Genomic DNA, 22,079 nt, shown 5'->3' on the forward strand with positions numbered 1-22,079 from the left:
AGAAAGTAGATCATTCATGTTCATCTGAAAAGCAGTTCGTTCTCTCTCCATCCGATCTGCTGTGGATGTTGCAGACTAAGCTCTCTTACATTATTAGCAGACAGAAGGTGTGAGCAGCTTTGGAGGTGTTGTCGATCCACCCCAGATACCCTTCATATAATGGAGAAATTCATTCTCCCATCTCTAGAGAGACTGACATCAACGTTCTCAGAAGCAGAAGAGTTGACGATGTTCATCTCTGTGGACTGAGCAGCCTGTTGTTGACCAAGCAAAACCTGTGTGCCCTGGATAGGAAAATACCTGCATGGGAAGGCCCTCTGTGAGAGGTGCCGGCTGGGAACTTGGTTGCTGCTATTGGTTTATGGTCCCGTTGGGTGGGAGCCCATGCTTAGCAGAGGCTGGGGGGCTGGGGCAGGGTTAGTCCCGGTTAGACTGAGCCTGCACCATGTGCTCTTGTGCAGAGAGAGCTGCTGGGAAGGTCTCCTCCCTTGGAGGTCCTTAAGGCAGCCAGATAAACTGCGCTGCCCAGGATGTGAAGAAAGATTTAGGATTTATGAACATTCGCTAGAGCCAAATGAAACATATTTGTTTTGTGCTGTGTTATTTGTCAAAATGACATCATTCCTCATGCTGATAAACAAGGGAATTCTAACTGCACCCTGGACTGAAAATGCCACGCTTTGAGTTTTAAGGCGTTAGCTGCGAGCAGTGAGGAGCTTCACAGAGCAAGTGGGGTGACTCCTACTCCCTGTAATGAGCCAGGGAAACCACAAGCACACAAGCATACATACAAGTCGCTTACCACTTCTGTATAAACAGAAATGGTTCCGCTAATTATCCCTGGAAGTTATGCTAATTCCGCAGGTAAGAGGTGATTTTTTGGCCAAGGCATTTTGAGGAGCCGGGGATCCTGCAGCACTGAGGCTGCTGGCACAGCGAGTGCCAGGCTCGGGGCAGTCGTGCCACGGTTAGTGGCTGCTGCAGCGGAGCCGAGCATTCATGGAGTGCTGAGCCAGGCCCTGGCAGGCAGCAGGAGGCAGCGAGCTCCCCGGCTGGGTGCTGCTGGTGGAGGCTGACGCTGGTCTCACTGCCGCACGGGCACACGCATGCGAGAAGTGAAAGTAATTGCTGCCACTCCCAGCACGTAGCGTGGGTGCAGCGGAGGAAACACGACTTCCTCCCACCTCTCGTCAAGAGGCCAGGCACAGCCAAAACAAATTGTGGGGAATGTTCTGCCAGCCCCACCGCGAGGTGCGGGGTCTGGGCCAGGCAGGGCTGCAAAGGGCTGTGAGGACACTGCTGCCTTCCCGCAGCCTGGGAGGGGAGAAACTTTCCTGTGCAGAGATCCCAGTACTAAGCGCGTGAGGGAAAGCCACGGCATCGTAAAGCAGCTCTCTCCCAGCAGCAGCCTGTATGTTTTCTGCTATACTAAGCATCGCGCTAGTGAAGGTTGTTAAAGAAGTCAGCAGCACAAAAATTAACATTTAAAAAGATACTCTATATTCCTTAGCAAAGCGCTGCTATCCCAAATATTCTATTTGGGCTTGGCTATGAGAGGAAGAAAAAAAGATTATAATAAAAAATAGACTGCAGGCATAGAGTGAACAGTTGCCGTGACCTTGCCTTTTGTATGCCATTACACAATTCAATGGCAGTCCACTCAAACCTTGCTCTCGATCAATATCCTATTAAAGCAGCACAAAAAGTCTCTATAAACTTAGTGGTTAGCTATGTTTATAAATGGAACTCAGCATAATTAGATGGTCAATAGCGGGCTGTACTTGTAATTTTAAAATGAACATCACACATTTCATATCTGTTGTATTCAGCGCAGCCTCTTTGTATCTAACGGTACGGTGTGTAGGAGACAATGCCCTGCAAAAAAAAAAAGGGAAAACAGATCCCCTTTCCTCTCTGCATCAGCAGCACTGTGTTTCCCTTTGTTTATGGAGTCACAACACAGGAAAAAGTTTATTAGTCAAATGCCATGTTTCTCCCAGTTAACCTTAAACACATTATCACTTTGCTGCAGTGTTACACGTGTAACGATCTTAGTCATATCCTAGCCCCTCATAAAAATAAATACGTAAAGATGGAAAAAAGAGAAGCTAAATATTAACATGACTAAAAGAGAGTGCCATGTTCCAAGGAAGACAAATGCCAGCCTGGCTGGTTTTATTTAGTGGGTTTCCTGTTCTCTAATTTAATAAATTTTTCAAAATAAATATTCCAATTGAGTTAAGTCAGAGGGCTTTTTGTTAATTTCTCTGTTATTTTTCTTGACGTTTCGGGCGAAGATCTGAGCTAGCAAGCTGGCAGCGAGGGAAGGGCTGGCAGCGGGTGGGAACGGCAGCCTGGGACTGGGATCGGCCACTGCGGAACCCCCATACGGTGCCCTATGGGGTGAGCCGGGCCTGCCCCCAGCATGGGGCCTTCCTGTAGGGCCAGCAGCCTCACCAACCCTGCACACGTCTGTGGTGCGAAGGGAAGAGGGGTCCTTCCTCCAGCAGCCCCGCCAGGCTGTGGCCCTGGGTCAGGCACGGAGGTGGAGAGCATTGTTTGGACTCACAACTGAAACTTCTGACATCTTTTCCTGTTTGGGAGATGTTCCTGAGCTATCAGGAGGTTACTTTGCTGCAGAGTGTTTGTTAGGACAGAGGGCAGAACGTTTTTAGTGGCAGTGCAACAGTGAGCAGAGCAGGCCCTGCTGCCCGCTGCTGAAATATGGTGCGGGAGGCCTGAGGTGCTGCCCAGCTCCAGGGCTGCAGCTGAGACACAGAGCTCACAGCTTTCAGCCCTCAGCCCTCCAGCACTAAAACCTCCACAGAGGAGCTCTGCTGCTGTGGGGCAGAGGTGGGGTTTATTCCATAGCTCTCAGGTTGCATGCGGCTCTTGCATGAGGCAGCGCTGTTTGGCCCTTGACAAAGAAAGCAGCCTTCTTCATATTTGATACTTTGTGCATTAGCAACATTCTGGTTCTACCCCACAGCTCTTCTGGAGGTACATCTCACTTCTCTTTAGGACCAGTGCAAGAGTTTAAGCAGAAATGTCCAGGATTTGGGGAGAGAGGGAGAACAGGGAGGTGAGAAGAAGCACAGAAGCATTATACAGATAGCGTTTTTTCTTCTGTATCTATTTGGAATACAGCTGCTTCATAAGTCTTGCAGTGGTTAGGAATGTCAATGTGGCTCTGAAAAAAAAAACAACAGTGCCTTGATTTGGTGCTTCCCTTCTTCCATTTGGAAAAGAAGTCTGCTTACCCTGGAAGTTGGGCTTCCTCTTGCATGGATGCAGAGGAACCGAGCAGCGAAGGGTTTGCAGAGCAGAAATCTGTTTGGCAAGGAAGTTGCTGAAAACTGTGGTGTAGATGCTGCAGAGAGTACCTTTATGATTGATTTCCATTCAAGTCAGACTGACTGCAGTGTGGTCATTTTTCTAACCCATAACTGCTCACACTGCAGCAGTCTGCTATCTGCAGGGTGTCTGAATTATAGCAGTCCATGTCCGTGTTACCTTTTACACAAATTACTTACACTGGTTTCTTTTTCCATGCAAATTTATCAGTTTTACAGCCTCTTGTAGCTGCTGTCAGGAAACTGTTGCAGAAAGCACAAATTGATAAAATGAGTTAATTTTACTGCGCTTAATTTTTCTTTCTTTTTTGTTAACACACCCTCTCATATACCCAGAATACGGGAAGCGTACGATAGTTAAGGGAAGATAACAAAGGGTTTGAGTGTTCTTGTCATAAATTACTTCCCAACTTCGTTCTTCTTAATGGTCATTCCAGATTTTTTCAAGTTTTAATAGCGTTGTGTATTTTCCATCTCATGCTTTTAAAAGTCCGTGGCTATCCAGGCTGTTCCCTTTCTGTCTCAATGACGTTCTTAAAAGATCCTTGCCAAACAACAACTAATTGTCTTGTGGGGATGATGAGGCAGCTGCAAAGCTACATTATTCCTCTGTCAAATCTGACATTGTGAGCTCCTTAAGTCTTGGGGTGAAATACTGGCCCCATTACAGTCAATGGCAGCACTCCCAGAAGGCCTGCGTTTCAGCCCAGACATGTTCGCTGGGCGATACGAGCTATCCTGTCTTCATTTCCTCACTCCTGCCCCGTTGGAGTGAAAGATTTTTTCGTCTTTGAAAATGGGCCAGGTTCTCAGACCAAAGATTAAACTTGGCTCAGCATCTTTGTGTGGCATTGAGACTGCTTCGCCTTTGTTGCTGTGAATCGGGGCTCTCAGACAATACGTTCCAGGCCAAACTTGTGCTTTTTGTTGTGCAGTATGTCCTTTTTCAGATGTCTCTGAAATGTGAGAGAAAATCATGATCTGTAATTGTCAGCTTCCCAAGTCGCTTTGTCCTGCAAATAGCACTGGGACAGCAATAGCGGCTATGGGACCGCATGCTGTATAGTTGCATTTTTTTGTGAAATGCATTATCCATTGACTTTAACATTAGACTCCTCTGTTCCCAGAAGATTACGGCACGTGGGGTTCATAGGCTTGTGCTTGAAAACTTTAGAGTGTGTAGGAGCTCGTAATATTTTAATGGAAAACCAAGGCTTTAGGACATGGAAATGAAAGGCATTCATATCCCTTACAATAAAACTTACGTGCTGGGTAACTTAGTGAGAGGTGAACAGTGGAAGGTAGTCACCAGATAATGTTTCTTTTGAGACAAATGGCTCTAGCTTTGATTTAGCTGGAGAAGAGACCAGAGCAAAACTCTGCTGCTCACAGGCAGAAGAGCACTTGGGTTTCTCATCTGCATTTGTGCTTTCTCCGAGGAGATTTGTAACCTCTGTACTTGGGGATGTACATCACGTACACACCAGAGGTCCTGAGGTGTGTATTTCCCTGCCTGTACTGCTTACGGATTATGCCAAGCACACTACAGGGATGAAGCAGCCTATTTGTAACTGTACTAATAAATGCAGTGTTGTCCTATAACAAAAGCAACAAGTTTCATTAAATGTTAGAATTATACTAATAGAAAAGCAGTGCTTAAAGAAGCTGAATAGAAGTGCTGTCGTAATTGTTTGGTTTTTTTTAAAGAAAGGGTATCATTGGAGGAGTGTAAGAAAGAGTCTGTGTCATGGAACATTGTATTCTGGATAAAATTTACATTTTCTTGATTACAATGTCAATTTCCATTAGCATTTCTTAATTTCCACATCCCACCTGTTCTCACTGTGAAAATAAACACACACATGAAGAAGAAGTAAATGATTTTGAAGTGCAATTCATGCCATATTCACTCAAGTTACTGACTATGCTCTCTTTTGTTTTCCCAGCACCAATAGCTGCAGGAACAGGCCCTAATTTCTCCCTCTCAGATTTGGAAAGTTCTTCGTACTACAGCATGAGCCCAGGAGCAATGAGGAGGTCTTTACCTAGCACATCCTCTACCAGGTAATTTAATCTCTGCCTACTGCCTAGTTACTTGGAAACCCAAGCAAACATCATTACTCATCTGGGAAAGTAACCATTAAATTATTTGACAAGTTGTTTGGGAGCCTCAGGATGGAAAGCTGCTTCAGAATCATGGAGCTGAATTTTCAACTGGATTGCTGCTAAAGCTCTTTTTGTGTATACAGGCTTTGAAGGAAATCATTTGCATTGCCCTGTGTAACCTCTGGCTCCTGTGTTGGTGTATCAGGAGAAGTTCTACTGGAATTGTTGAAGTTTTGCTGGTGGCCGAAGAGAATTGGGAGCATATTGAGACGTGTCACTTTGTCCTGACAGGACAGCCTTAAGATATACTTATGTGCATCCCTGATCTTAAAGTGTTATCTCTGAAACCAACAGAAGTTTAGGGCCTTACCCTATAACGTGTTCTGATTTTCAAATTGCGTTTAGAAATTTGTGACTCAGTTATTTGAAAATGGTGAATTGTTAATGGTGATGACTGCTGAGTCTCACCATGGTTTTGGCTTAGATGCCACCTACCAGACAAGGATATTTTTTATTTTTTACCCTATCCTTTTACTTTAACCATCCATGAGATTAGATTTATAAACAAGCTCAGTCACTCGAGTAGTCTTGAACACTATTAAAAAACCAGATTGATTTTTTTTCCCCCACAGCCAAAACAGATCACTTATTTCAAAGACATGACAAGAAAGTCTAACTCCAGCCCAGGGTTGTTTTACATTTTTATCTCAGTCTGCAGTGCCACCAGCTTTGCAGTAAGCAAGTACACATGTAGAAAGGCTCTATAGTTTGAATATAGCTGTTGTTTTTGTTTTCTAAAAAGAAAAGCTTTGGAGGGATGCTCTTAGCCATAACTTCTTACAGCTTGGAGCGATGGCAAGAATATTTTCCATCTTGCACTTAGTGTACATTAGGAAGCTTGGTGACTACAATTTCCATTACACATCAGTTAAAAACTATTCTCTTTCTTCTTTGCATCTAACCTCTGCACCCACCCTATGTTCAGTGCTCATCACCAGCACTGTTCTCAGGTAGAGTTTGATTGTGACTCCCAGACAAAGATGTGGGGTTATTAATGTTACTTAAGAGCTCCGTTGTTGCTCTTCTGTTCTTCTGCAAATAGCTAGCAGTGATAAGGACCTAATTATAAACAGCATGGGTAGTTAATAACTTGGTAATATGTTTGTTTTCCTCTCATTAGGCTGTTCCCAGTAAGAAAAAAATATATTTCTTAAATACACAGACTCAGTCAGGGGAATTATCGGGCGGTAATTATATTGTACGCACACAGTTTCCCCTATTGACACATAACAATTCTCTAAATTAAGGAATGGCCAAACCTACATTCCGTGCATACCATGAGAATTGTCCTTCCTGCTTCTCACCAACTGCTTTCTTGTACCTGTGCAGAGCTTGGGGTGAAGAGCTGTGCAGAGGCTGCACGTTTTAGACCAGTAGAAATTGGAAGATTTTATATCTTTTAAATATGTTCCCTCTATAGAAAGGAGCCTGTTCTTGAGTGCTTTAAATCTTAATAGAATACAGATTTGGGGTAAAAAGTGAGCTGACACAGTCTTGGAAAAGTACTTAAAAGAGAAATTCTCAGTAATGTCCCCACGCAGTCTGTACAAGTCATTATAGAAAACAGAGCCAACCTGAGTGTCTTTGGCTTTGGGATCCTCTCCCCACCAAACTGCTGAGTCTGAGTCAGAGACCACCAGAAACCACTGAAAGGGCTCTGCTGTCCCCTGAGCCATGGGGAAGGGAGGTGTGATGTCTGACAAGGGTCAGTACTGGTCAGAGTTACCTAGTGGGGCTTTTTATGCTTGGTGGCAAACACTTAGGGAGTAAAATGCTTACGCTTGTATGATAATGTAAGCACATGAATCACTAATGGATTTGTCCATCTTTTACTCATCTACACTTCTTAGGGGACTGAAATCTGGGTTAATTAAACAGCTACAGTTAAAAGATTGAACATATAAGTTTGGAGGGACCCGTAATGTGTGTTTCAGAATAAGCTGTTCAGAAAATCTGACAATTAAAATGACTTGCACGTCATTAACATATTCATTCCAATTGCAAAAATCATGCAATAGAAATTAAATTCTTTTACTGACCTCTGTGTTCTTTGAAGAATGTTCTACTTTTTGACCTATAAAAGCCTAGATGTTAAACTGTCTCTTAAGCTGTTAAATTAGCACAGGTTTAGGAGCTCAGTTTAACCCTATGAGAGGTTGTTTGTCTCACATCGAAGCACAGCCATTGAAAATAAAGCAAATCAGAAACAAAAAGTGGATGCTTGGAGGCTGGGTGGGCAAGACGGCCCTGCAGGACACATACCTCCCCTTTCTCGGGGTCCTCAATCTGCTGTCTTTCCCATAAGCAGATTAGGCTCAAGCAGTGCTAGCAAGCTACATCCCAGAAGAAGTGCCTTTGTTCCTTCCCACATACGTAGTATTTATTATGCATTTTTACTTTTTCAGCTCTACAAAACGTATCAAATCTGTGGAGGATGAGATGGACAGTCCTGGTGAGGAGCCGTTCTATACAAGCCAAGGGCGCTCTCCAGGAAGTGGCAGCCAGTCAAGTGGATGGCATGAAGTGGAACCAGGTAAGCCACGGCTTTCAGGAGCCCGAGAAAAGTATTGCTCAGTTCTATTATCAGAATACACTGAATGCTGTATAGAAGGTGATCTATTATCAAAATCTTGTAACTTCTTGTGAGAAAAGGTCAGCCTAATGAAAATGCTGTAGTGGTTTTATTGCTCCTGCAGCTGCGAATGTTTCTGTACTGTGTCACTTCTGTATTTTTGCCAAATATCTTAAGTATTTAAATAATGTAGCAAAAGATGTGCTGTCTTTGTCTGTCAAAATGTCCAGACTCAGTTCTGGGATAGCAGTGACATTCGCTTAGCAAAAAAGCAGTACCTGTCTGGGGTGTGCCCCAGTTATCCTGTTAAAATAAATATCCCCAAACTCATGTAAGGTAGAAGGACTTTTCGAGCATTGTACAACACTTGAGGTCACTTAGTAATGACTTTCAAGAGACCTACAATCTCATCTGTAACACCATGAAGTGTGATTGGAGGCTTCATATCGAAATGACTATCACTTGGTATTAAACTCCATAAGCTTTAGGAAGCAGCTCTTCTGCCTCTTCTTAGTGAATTTCTGTGTGTTATCTTCCTTGCTGATCATCTTTTGGGTTATGTTGCGTACTCAACTGTCTGTTGGTCACTTCTTCTGAGATCATCTGGGTGCTTAATACTATTGCAAATCTTTTTCTGGTTCAGTGCTACATATAAGGTGAAGCTGATGTCTCTGTTTTGGTTACAGCTGAATATTCAAATATTTATTGCCAATAAAAATAACAGAAGTCTTATTTGTTAGATAAACACAGGCAGTGCTTTCATCACACAATGTTTGAGAAGCCTCCCAGCATTGAGAAGGCCCTCTAAGCAACCCAAAGGGTCTTTCGCAACACATATGTTTTTTTCCTTTCTTGTTTGTTTGGATTTAAATTAGTATGGTTTTGGTTTGTTTTAAAACAACACATACTTGTCCAGGACACTGTGTATAATGAACTATACAGCACAGAAAAGTAAATTCAACCTGAACAGCATTAAAATCAGGTCTGTTGGCACTTGGCCAGCCACCTATATCCTTCATCATGTAGGAAACATACCCACAGCTTTCTCTGGAGACCCTGTCAAACAGCTGTCCTTTACTGCATGCCCAGAAAGTCACCAAATTTGGGCTATTCCAGTCTGGGAGGAGACTGATTCCCGTGCCTGAGAGCCCTTGGAGGATCCCCTGCCAGCTGCCCTCTCTCCTCTAATGAGGAGGAGCCAGCTTGTGGGCCCTTATTGACTGCAGATGTGGCACTTTGGCAGGAGCAGAGGGTGGACCTGCAGGCAGACAAGTGCCAGGCTCCCTGTGACTGCCATGCCGCCGCGGTCCCTGAGGCTCTGGTGTTTTCAGTGAGGTGCCCTGCTCCTTGGATGCTAAGGGCTGTTTCCTCCATCAGCTCCAGCCTCCAGATGATGTAAGGCAGAGCTTTACCTTGTACTAAACTACTCTGCTCATGGAGCGGCAAAAGCATGAACAAAAGCTCATCGCCCATCGAAAGGAGAGATCACAACCTCCTCCGCAGACACAGATGGCTAAATGCTGACTGGTTCACTGCTTCTACATCATTGTCAGACTGAAGGCTGGCTCCCCCCAAAGTTTGGGGTCCTCTTTATTAATGGTAAACGCTCTTCGTTTCTACAACAGCCAGAGGTTGGCTATTAATTTTGCTGTCACTTCTGGTGGTTTTCCCTGCATGTGGTCATCGCCTTGGTCTCATCCAAGTCCTGCCTAGACAGTGGCACCGCAGTGCTGAGCTGGGCAGGAAGAGAGCCTAAATCCTTACACACATGCATGCGATGGGGTTTGAAGCAACACCACTACTCTTTACCCACTGGGTGCTTATCACAGTGGAGCACAACTGCCCATGTCCTGAGGTTCTCAGAGAGGCAAGAACAAGGCAGAGAAGGCACATCCTTCCTCATGACCTTCCTCACCACAGAAAAATCCCAGGTTCTGACTAGGCTTGCCTGTAAAATGGCAGAAAATCACCTTGCAACATAAGGAGCCAGGTAGCAACTAGATATAGCTCAGATTCATCAAGCTATCTATCACTGTCACAGCTGAGAAGAAAAAGAGCTTTATCCTGCCTGTGTGGGATGCAGTTTTAATCTTTGTGCTATAGCCACAGCCACACCCTGAGACTTCTGCCATGGCTTTCCAGCAGCCTCTCTGAATTCACTGCCTCAGCTTCTCCGTAAAACAGGGTCACCTACGAGAGCATGGCTGGCAGGGAGACTGCCCAGAGGACCCCAGCTCATCAGTGGTAAAGGACAAGATGGTACTGGAGTGTCCTTTCATTCCAGGGCATCAGTAGTGTGTACCTGGTACAAGGTGCTCCCCCCACAGTAACAGAGGGACAATTGCCCCAGTACAGCACACAGCTCCGTGCCTTATATCATTAACCACACTTGGGCCTGAGAATGACATCTGACCTCTGTGTTTGACATGGATGTTGTGTCTCCATAACTGTACAACATTTCATGAGTCTTCAATGGGGCATCTGCCTAGAAAATATATTGGTCATCTGAAAGCCACGCGAATGATGTTAGAATTTATGTGTTACCTGGTATCTTGCCACAGTGTTCCCCTCCAGAAGGGCTGGAATCCCTGCTCTGTTTCGTATCTGTCCTTTCCAGCATCTCTCTTGTCCAGAGAAAGGCCTTGCCATTTATTTAACCTACAGTCAAGAACCATGGCTGTTGTACAGTAATCACTGAACTTCTGTGTTTTGCTTTTTCTCAGTGAAATTCTCAAAAGTCTAAAAACTAAAACCATCTTTTTTTTCCCCTGGCTTCTCTTCCATGCGGTTCTCTTTATGCTGTGTGGGATAAGGCATGTATCAGTGGTGCATAACGATGCTGGTTGTGAAGGCAGGCTGACGTTTTGTCCTGTGCTGGCAGAGCAGTGTAAGCCAGGTTTCCAAGCTCCATAATTAAACCCTGTCCTTTGGGTTACCAGCCAAACAACGGGAGGAGGAAATCAGACCAAGGAAAGGAAGCTTAGACTTGTCTGTGGGATGGCTGTTCTGGCTGGGAGGGAAAGTTCAGAGAGAGGAGCCAGCAGCCAACCTCCCAGCCCAGTAGGATTCACACCAAAGATAATAATATATCCTTTGGCTTTATTACCTTTGAGTAGACTGCTTCCTCACAGGGGATTTAGATTTCGACAGAGATAGCTCCTTGGCCTATACGCCTTGACAGGTTTATGGGAGTGAGAGGATGAATATTCTGTCTATGTGTGTTGCATTTGCTTAATTCTGAGGTGTGCACATGAGAAAAAGTGGGGGACTATAACACAGGAGCAAATGCGGAGCTCTCTGTATGTCTATGCCTGTATAGAGAGAGAGGGCAGAGCTCATGGCACAGAGGGCTACAGCAGAAGGTATTGCTTGGGACAGTGCAGGGAAATGAGGCCCACATGGTGGTTGGAGAAATGCCACACTTGAAAGAGAACACGGCACAGAAAAGAAATGGAAAAGGAGAAAACAATTTCAGACCATACAGAGGGGAAAAATATATAGGGAAAGAAAAAAGGAACAAATGCCAGGAAAATAAAGATTTGACTTCCTAGAAAGGAAATATGAAATGGAACATGTGAGCTCCTCGTAGAGAGCACTCCAGGCAGAGGGTTATTTACCGCCAGCCGTGACTAGTCACTCTACATCTGTCTCCATTTTTTTCTCTTGAACAAATTCCCTTTTTGGATACTTTCTTCCTGCTTTGCTTCCCTGTGATTGCCCCTGTAAGTGGTCTTTGGAGGGCAGGCTGTATACTCAGAACATATGTGCAAACTGGCAGGAGAACAGAAGAGGACAAAACCACTCTGTGTGCTATTTAGATTAGGCAGTGGATGCTTCCCCTGTGCCTACTCTTGGGGTCTCCGCTGCGTGCAGAATCCATGCTGCACCTATTGTCCAGCCACGGTCCTTCCCCAGAGCTCTTTCTTCAGAAGGTCCCCCGGGGCTCCCAGCACCCCAACATCTGTCTCACGCTGAGACCTTGCTGGGCATAGGTCCTATCTGCTTCACCCACCAGCAACGTGACCTTTCCATTCTTGGCATTTCAAACCCGCAGTAATGAGCAGAGGACTCAGCCTTGTGTTTTTTACATCTAGATACTTCTTGTAAGCAAGGATATAGCACTCTCCTTATACGTCAGATGTGACAACCAAAGCAAAAACCAACATTAATTCCGTGTTCTTGTACTGTACTCCTTGAGTCTCACATCCATTTACCTGCACTCGAAAGCTCCTGGGGAGCTCTCAGGCCTAGAAAGGCTGGAGTCTGCCAGAAAAGATGAATTTCCTCTCACAACTGGAAGGCTTAGGAAGTAAAACAAAGCAGACATGTAGTAAATTACTTCTGCTTTTCAAATACCTTTTGCGGTATCCTCTTTACCATTACTTTATCTCAGCACTTTCAGTACATAACTCTTGTTAACTGAGAAGAAGGGCAAGAGAGGATAAAGATGATTTTAGTAGGAAAATAAGGCAACATCAGCCTGGCTTTGAACTCAGGTACAAAGCTGGCCCGTTCAGCTCTGTGGCAGGTCTGATGGCAATAGGGGTGAGCCATAATTACAGGTATACCTTTTTTAATTCCATCAGAGAAGATTGAGTTTATATATATCGGTATCCTACTTACATGCTTTCTAATGTATTCTCTGATTCAGTCCAGGAGTAATGTTCTCACTGCGCTCTGCCAGTCATTTTGGAGTGCAGCATATGGATAGTGTTTGCCAATTTTACTTCCATTGTATTTCTATAGTGTCACATGGGAAAAGTGTTTAAAATGCAAATTCAGTGCATCCTCTTAATTTCTTTACTTAGATCTTCCCAGGACTTGTATTTCCACAAGTGAGTGAGGGCCCTAGAGGACAGTAATCCCAAGAAAGGTGTTTGTCCTCCTCAAGGTTTCAGAGGGGACAGTTAGCTCTGCTTTGGTTGTAGTCCTGCCCAGCTTAGAGCAGTGCACCCACTGCCATGCTGGGGGGAGCTCTGGTCCTCCTGCTGGCAGCCAGCTGGGGCTTTTCAAGGGGTGATCACCCACCTTCCCCTGCCCCAGCTCCATCCAGCTGTTCTCATCACTCTGTGCTGAGCTCTTATACATCTTCACCTTCAAAAATCCAGGAACCAGCTGAGTCTTTCAGCACAAAAAAACCTCTAGGAATTAGTAATCACACTCACACTGCCTGCTTGAAAGACATATTTACAGTTCCAGCAACTCATGAAGTTGATACTATTATATGAACTTACAGTGGGCTAGAGTTCCCTGTTAGACTGCTGGACACGTCTTTGATAGTCAAGATACTGTTAAAGTCAGCCTTGGAATTGCTTACTATGCCATTCAGGCTAGAACTGTTCATTCTCATGCCACCATCTGTAGGACTGTCTGAAAATAATTTCTGAGCAATTTCTATGCAGCTGTAGAGCTGAGATCTTATTTTGGAGTATTCTCCTTGCAATGGCAGTGACCCCTAACTTACGAGTGCCATATCTCTCCCTGTTGCTGGTTATAGAAGGCAACTGGTCCAAGCTTTTTCAGCTACTGTCCTCTGAAATCTGGAATGAGCTGTCTTTGTAAAAGACTTTCAACATGCAAAAAAGCTTCTTCTCCATATTCACAAAGGACCTTTTATCAATGCCTTGCAAGTCAGAAAGATTCATTCAAGAATAGATCAGATGAGTTTGTTCTCAAAGCCTATTTAGAGTTACGTCTTGGAAATGCCAGAGAAGTGGTACAAGGGAGATCGTAGGTTGTGTTCTTTGTGCCCTATATGCAGTTGTCATCTGGCACCACGTAGAAAAGAAAATCTGTATAGTTATGTCCCAGCATCAGTGGTGCAGAGTACATCTGAGCTGTGCTCAGGCAAAAGGTCTATAGGCTTATCAAAAGTCAGCATCGTACACTGAGAGCCTGGAGAAGTTTGCAATGACTGTATTACACTACTGACAAAGATTTGAAATACTGACTGTACAAAGTATGAAAAATGTAAGAACTGTATTTAAAAAAAAAGAAAAAAGAAAAATAATCCTTTTTTTTTTTTTGCTGGGGAAACATTCAACTTCAAACCCGGAGCAATCAATATCAAATAAAATTCTGGCATTACTATTCTGTGACTTGCTGGAGTAGACAGGTTTCATTAGATTGCAAGTGGACACAGGAATTACATGGTTTTTATTAACTTCCTTAAGCTGATTTTGTTTGCTACTCATAAAACCATTTATGAAAGACAAAAACAAGGAAACATCTCAATTTCCTATATCCGGAGGAGGTCTACACCCAGGATCCCAGCCAATTGCATTTACTCAGTGTTTCCCAAACATGACATTGTGTTGCCCTCAAATTCTTAGGGTGTAAAGAACAACCAAGCAGCATACTCACATAGCCATGAAGATTGTACCTGCCCTGTGTGGCAGCATCATTACACACCTTGATGTTCTATCAGCAGGCGCTGGTGCCATTTTTTCCTTCCTTGATCTTGATATCACAAGACAGCAGCAACACTGCACAACCAGACCAACCTCCGGCCATCGTATAGTCTGGCTTTTCTAATGGGAGGTGAGAAACAGATCAAGTTTCTCTGATTGCCAGAACATTTTGGTTTACAGCAGAGAGAATATCATCAAGCTGATTTGTACCATTAAGCTGAAAAGTTACCGTATGGTAACTGTTGAGTCCCGGCCTGAAACACTGATTGAGCACCTGGGGAAAGGACCTGGTCAGCCCTGGGAGCACAGGTGAAGGCAATTCAGCTGTGTGACTGGAAGGGATGGAGCCTGGCTGCACCTCTCTTAGACCTCATTTAAGGGCTGACTGCCACTGGGGAAGGATTTGTTGTTGGAGTTCCCTCCTGTGTGGAGTTTCCCTTGCAAGCATAGATCTTCGGAGATAGGTGAGCATTTTTTTCCTTTGTAACACCTTTCCACTGCACTCATCCCTTTGTCATTACACCTCTTGTATCACCGTTCCACCACGTTGATCTTTCTGATTGTTACAGATACTGTGAGGACTACAGCAATCAGAACCTGTTGCCTTGTAGGTTTGAGATAATTTCAACTGTTCATTTTCCCTAAGGAGTACTTCCTGAGCTTTGTTAGGCTGTGTACGGTGCCTAGGACTCATTTACCTGCTTCCCCATTCCCACTCAGACCTATACTTCCAACCTCCAAAGCACTACACACAATTTCCCTTATTTCTCCCAGCTCTTACAGGCTCTGCTACAGGTGAGAAGCAGAGCATGTCGGGGCGCACACTGTCTTTTTTGCTTCCGTGACCGTGCATGGAATTAAGCATGACCAATGTGGATGCTGCTGGTTTCAGGTGAACAGGCAGGTGCCTGAAGTTAAATCTAGTATGAGAGCATGCTCCAGCTACTCCAGAATATAGAGCTTTTCTTAAATAACTTCTGTAGAGTCTGTGTTCCCTCATTCCTGCTCTCTGCATTACAGTATCCCATCAGAACACAAGCTGCCCAGTGGTTTTCAAGATACTTTTTCGTTTCTTCTTAGAGCAATAACACTTTATCAACTTCTACTGAAACACCGTATCAGCTCCTTGTCACTGGCAGTCTACAGTTCCTGCCGCTAAAAGTTTAATGCATTTACAGGAGCACTTAGGCATCAAGACTTTGATATCACAATCTGTTAGTCACAGGTGCTACATGATAGGTTTGTGTTAGCACATTATAGATCTTTTATCAGATACTGTACGAAATGTGTGTTTCTCTGCCAGGCAATCAGAATCAGACTGCTGCATAGTTGATGAGTTACTCACCAATGTAAGTTGTTGTTTATTTTAAACAGAATTTTTCCAGAACTGAACCTTAATGGATAACTTAAAATCTAAGTTGCTAGGCCAGCACAGAGCAAGAACTTAGTGAGCCAGGAAAAATGCAGCAGGTCAGTTGTGCTTTGAGTATTGTCGGTTCTCTGCAGTAATGTTCATCAAGTTGAATGATTAACACTACTCATTTGCTATAATAGATATAGTCATCTTGACAGCAAATTACTACTGGATCAATAGCTCAGCTTTTCTTTGGCAATTGAATAGCAGCGTGAGACCTGTGACAACATGCATGCTGTTGGCATTACTGTTTCTATACCATGGAAGGAAGTGAGAACTGGGAAAAGAAATACTAATTGAGAAGTCTGCTCAGACTTAAAACTTCTGTATGTTTTCACACCTCTCAAAGACTCCTTCCCCCCCCCCCCCCCCCCCCCCCCCCCCCCAGAAAGTGGACACCACAACAAGCTTGGCCCTGAGATTCAGCCTAAACTCTACTTTCTGTTTTAAATGAAACCAAAAGTCCCATGCAGGTGTTTGGGCACATGCCCAGCTTGCTGTAGCCCCCTGAGTAAGACACCTATTTGTTATGGTCCCAGAGAAGTCAGCCACTCAGTGCCTGTGGCTCTGCTTTTTGCATCTACTTCCAGAAGTCAGGAAGTCCATCGCTGAAAAATGGGTAGAGCCCTGCAGGAGTTCTCAGTTAAAAACTGCAGAAAGTGCTTTACTTCTGACACCATCAGCCACGTCTGCCATTTTCAAACTTTAATGACCAGGTTAAAAGCAGATCTTTAGTGTGCCACAACAGCTGTAAGAGCACCTGAACTCATCTCTGGCTCCACGCATGGGTGGCCTCATCTGAGTCATTCTTCAGATTGATAAGGAAGATTTAGTGCATAGAAAACTCTTCCCTGACAAGGGTTGGAGAAACACCTCCTGAAGATGAAGGAATTCCTGGGATGGGAGTGCTGCATCAATAGCCCACATTCCTAATGTTCTTCAGATGTCCTTGCTGGCTGAGCTGTGTTCTGCCACCTCTCGTGTTTAACATACAGAAATAAAGCAAAGGCAGTGAAATAGTTTATACTTTACTTGTGTCACTAAGTGAAAGCGATGCTCTTCCTCAGTATACTGCCAAAAGCAGATGCTTTCTTTATCTTTTTAGCAACGAGCTCTGAAAGCTCAAGTATTAAGGACAGAAGGAGGACAGGAGCCCTCTCTGTTTGAGAGCTTCTCTGTTTGTCTTCTTGCTGGTTTGGAGTCTGTCAGAGACAACTCTGAGAACTCCAGACGGGTCTGTTGTGATACAGTTATCCTTGAAGATCATCTGATAGTGCAGCATGGGACTGTTTAATTGCACAATGGGATTAAACACACTGACAGCATTGTACCTGTCTCCTGAAAGTTGAACTAGTTTTTTTTTATTTGCTTCTGGGACCAATTCAGGATGTTGACTTGGATCTATAAACTCTTCTATAGATTAGATCTTGGTTAGGAAATGGACTGCATTCCTTTCATGTGCTGTCTTAGCAGTTGAGATCAGCAGACTTGCTCTTTCTAATGTGTTTGGGGAGCTGAAGCAATATTTTATCTCCTGGTATGCTGGTACAGAAGTGTTCAGCTTTATTAATTCTTCAGGACACAGGAAAATTCTCCATCACCTGTGTAGGCAGTCATGGGAAAGGACCCGCTGCAAAGGCTGAACTGAACTTGGGTTTTGGAGGCAGCTGGAAAATATTAGTAGTCTTCAGAGCCAATATCCAGTACATATTGAGAGCCAGTAAATGATGCATATTATTCCAAATTCCTGTGCACTTCTGCATTTTATAAAACAGATAACTAAAATACTCACCTAGCCAGACCAGTCCCCAAGGGACGCACATTTCCAAGCAGAGGACAAACCAAAAACACAGAACTGAACCCACATTAGCCAAACAGGATGGCTAAGTGGTCGAAACAAATGGTTTTAGGATCACTGAGCAAGGACCATGACCTTCTTTTGCATCAGTCAAGGCAACTGTGAAACTTTGTGAAAGAAGCTCACCACAAAACAGATGCTGGGCTATCTTAGGTAAATAAATTACCAAAAAATAATAACAAAAAACTCCCCTACGCATTTTACAGAGCACAGCTGTGTAAATATTGCATGAAATGGGGGAGAAGGGGAGATGTAACATACACCCTTTTTTGTGCAGAAGTTCTGCTCTTGGCACTGTTTGTTAACGTTCCCAGTACAACCATCGCTGCGCACAGCACACAGTGCAGCTACTGTACTCATTTTGATCTTTGTTCTGAAGGAGAAAACAGGCTTTGCTTTAAGGCAAACATTCTCACCCAAAGTTAAAACGTGCAATGAGAAGTGTTAGGGGAGGGAGAGAAGATGGTGCAGGAATGGGAACAGGAAGCAGACTCTATTACGTCTCCTTTTCTGTTTCCTTTCCCACACTGTGTGTGCTGCGCTGACTCTGGATGTTCCTCGTCCAGCAGTTCTGCACAAATCCAGGAGCGCTCCTGAGATCTTAACTACCCTGAGCTGGACACCCATTGCAATTCTCCTGTTTTTCAGCACTAGGAGCAGCACACTTCAGCCTACAGGTGCTCACATCAAAAAGCATGGCTCTTCCCAGCTAGACCAAAGGCTCACCTAGTCCAATTCAGTGCCTCTGACAGGAGCTGGTAGTGGACACTCGAGGAAAGAATCTAACAGCAGGGCAGCTACTCAGTGCTGCTTATCGGAGTGCAGCCTCTCAGATGTTGGCAGCAAGCAGCTTGGTTTCAGGAGCCAGAGGCTTTGTTTGCATCTTTGTTTGACAGCCTTCGGTGGAGATGTGCTCAGATGTTTTTAACCCATTCTTTATTTTGGCTCCTACAGCATCTCATGGGAGTGAGCCCCAGCTTAGCTCAGCACTGTGTAAAGAAGAACCACTTCTTTTCCCTGCTTTAAATCTGTTGCCTGATCATTCTGTTTGATGCTCCTTTTCTTTTCTTTTTTTTTTTTTAACTGCCTGAAATAGTGAGTAAATCGTTCCTTGCTTAGCTTCCTTAGAGCTAAGCACTGCCCAACGCTTTGACCACAGTCAGTGAGCATAGGGGAGCAGAGAAATCTGCAGCAGTGCTTTGGCTGCATGGCTGCAGAGCCATCCTACACCTGCAGAAAAGTATATACGCTGTGATGGAAGTACTGTTATTCCTCTAGATCTGTAACCTTGATAACCCCAGAGCTTGTGGCACAAATGTAGTGCTACCCCTCAGCTGTTCCCCATACAGCCACTAGAAAGCGACTTCTTTGTTTTCCAGCTCCATAAAATCTTCATCCTCTCCATCTAGTGTGCATACTGACTATAGCTTTCTTCTGAGTTCACTGAGGTCTTGTTAGAGGCAGGCAGGTAATGCATAGCATGTCTCACCTCCACTTGCCCGTGCTGCTCTTTCCAGGCCTGCAGCCCTGGTGAGATCATTCCTCCTGCTCTTCTCTTACATCAGTGCTTGATGCTATTTTTAGTGTGATATACACCAAAAAGCAGAACACAAGAGATCCTGTAGCTAAAATTAGCTAGAAAATTATAGGCTGTGTTTTGAAGTTTTGTGCACGGTCTTCATTTGGCTCACTGGGGTTTGCCTTAAGATCTTTGAAGAGGCAATGAGATGAGGTTGTATCTGCATCCTCATGTCCAACAGCAGTGCTGAAAAGAGTGGGACTGTTGAAATCAGCAAAGGCTGGAGACAAAGTCTTAGGTTCCACCTGTAGGAAGGAAATACACTGTATTTTAAAAGGAAGGATTTACAGTCAGTGAGATTGGAGAAATTGTAAATGTATGGATTATCTTTCTTTGTACTCAGTGTTACATCCCATTTTATTACAGCAGCCCACGTTTGTCTCCAGGAGTTTTATCTGTAATGCAGTACACTAATGCACCACTGTGTTCCAAACAGGAGAAAGCACTTTGGATGTAGTCCAGATTTAACCCTGTCTTAGGGCTTGCCTTTGCTCTGAACTAAAATAGTGACAAAGGAAAGTAAGGCATCATCCTGACTCTTCTCTGAGCTTGACCAATCCTCAACGTGAGGGGCATGTTTGAAACAAAGGGTGCTGGTTGTTCTCTTGCTTCACAGCTCCTCTTTCTCTCTGGGCCCTTTCAGCTCATACAACCTACATCCCTTTTCCATTCCTCGAGTGCAAACCACTTGGCTGCATGGAATCTGAATGTGCTGTTCAAGAAACTGCTTGGGACTGTCAAAGTAAAGGTTCAACATCTGACATCAAAACGAGTCCTGAAAGCAGTCCTGTAATCCAGGCAGAATTGCCAATTCTGGCCATTTGGAGCTTTTAAAAATTAAAAGATCCCCAAAACAGCTGTATTTCTTATGCAAATCCGTAGCCAAATGGGAACTTGTAGGTAGTAAATAAATGTTTGCCCTCTGTTAAAAAATGATCATCTAGAAACCCGGTAATTTGTGGGGGACAAAGAGGGCAAAGCAGCCTTACAAACAGCATTTCTCCCATGTCATAAGAACCATTGTGCCCGTTCTCTACTTTTACAGATTTTTTTCTCTTTAATGTTAAGTGGAAACCCTGAACAAAAACTGGCACTTAATTCAGGGTAAACAGTGGCAGCAACTGAATAGAAACCTGATGTCGAACATACAACCACCCCAGGAAAGTGGGAGTCCATTCCTTTCTTGTCTCTTCCAGTTGTTGCCTTCTTAAGTGAGTTATTCATAAAATCAGCCATTTAAAAATGCACAGAAACATTATTTTTTATATTGATAGCGTCGCTTTAAAAAAAAATGGTTAAAAATCGATCTGCTGGCCTCGTGGGGAAATGCTGTAATGTTTTTGGCTGTCTCCTACTTTCTGCTGCCAGCGAAAAGTACCATCTGGCTTGTTTAGGGCCTTTTTCCATATCAGGTGCTTCCAAAATTCTCCCCAACCAGAGGATTGTTTCACTGGGTTGCTCTGCCTGCTGAGGCATGTGTCCTGGGCTGGGAATCCTACTGCTTCTGTTCCCTGCCATCTTGCTGACGGTGGTGTGTGTATGTTTGGGCACGGATCTTGCTGCCTCTCTCCCGAGGACATTTGCATCATTGTCAGCTGCACATATTAAATTGATATGCAGGGCTCAGAAACACGTATCCCATCTTTTGTCCCTTTGTTTGGGCAATTGTTGTGGTTTTAATTCTTCTTTGACACCTGGAATATCACAAAGCTGCTGATAATCTGTTGGCTACTAAGGGGAATGTCATTGATAGAAGGATAATGTGTGTCAGACTTATCTCCAGATAATTGCAGGCACACCCCAAACCCTTGCAGCTAAGAGAACGGATATCCTAAACCCGCTATTATTTTGAGGGAGCATATGGGGCAGTTGAGAGTGGTGTCATCCTTATATGGGATTTAAGGCCAGTTTTAGGTAACCCCATGTTGTTGTATTGAGTTACACCTAATGGAGGGCAGTTTTGGTGCTAGCTTTTTGTGGCAGCATTTAGTGCTGTACCAAAATGGGGTTCGTGTTCTTGGCTCCTCCAGGACTGGAGCTGCCCATGTGCCACATGGAGCATCACGGTGGGAGCCTGGGGCCGTTTGATGGTGACACCTTCTCAAAGGAAGAATCAAAATATTCCTTGTTTTTTGAATTTGCCGTTTAACTTTGATATAGAAATCTATGCCTCAGAGGATTCGGGAATAAATAGAAGGTATTGTAATGGTTAAGCATAGACTTTTGATGTGATCCTACGGAAGGAAGGAGCGTGTTTTGAAACAGATCCTACCCTGAACTGTCTTGTCCTATTTCTAAAATGATCTGTGCCATACACTGCTGACTTTTCCTGTCCATCCATTAAAAAGTGAATTATGAAGAGTGCTGAGACAAACAGATAGTAGTTTAACCTTGTTAGTAAAAATCAGGTAGCTGATATATATTGTGAGGATGTTACCTCACAGCCCTTCTTTTCAATATAGGGTTATGAAATTACCTTGTTTCTATATAAACTGCCTTAGCTGTGTGCATTCTTCCAGAGGTTATTGTTCTCTGTATGTTGGCACAGTAGTGTGACTGTGAGGAGTCAGTTCACGATGTGGTGAATTCCAAATACTTGGGAGATGGCCTTATCTATTTTTCAGCAAAGGAATGAAACATTTTTGTTTCTTTCCTCCTAAGGTATTAAAAGTTTCAAAAGACGCGCTGATACGTAAAGGAAATAATAACTAAAGGCTGGATGGGAAG

General features: G+C 44.0%; 1 protein-coding gene across 50 annotated transcripts in view; it reads left to right on the plus strand.

The window, feature by feature from the left end:
* The window catches only part of NFIA (nuclear factor I A), a 331,976-nt gene that overhangs the window by 247,366 nt on the left and 62,531 nt on the right, over positions 1–22,079 (plus strand). For all 50 annotated transcript variants that reach the window (XM_046944256.1, XM_046944258.1, XM_046944257.1 and 47 more), the window contains 2 exons: positions 5,300–5,417; positions 7,925–8,052. In XM_046944256.1, the coding sequence (XP_046800212.1) occupies positions 5,300–5,417; positions 7,925–8,052 (246 nt within the window). The remainder of the gene's footprint in view (positions 1–5,299; positions 5,418–7,924; positions 8,053–22,079) is intronic.

The sequence above is a fragment of the Gallus gallus genome, chromosome 8 (genome assembly GCF_016699485.2).
Source record: "Gallus gallus isolate bGalGal1 chromosome 8, bGalGal1.mat.broiler.GRCg7b, whole genome shotgun sequence".
NCBI classification, from domain to species: domain Eukaryota; kingdom Metazoa; phylum Chordata; class Aves; order Galliformes; family Phasianidae; genus Gallus; species Gallus gallus.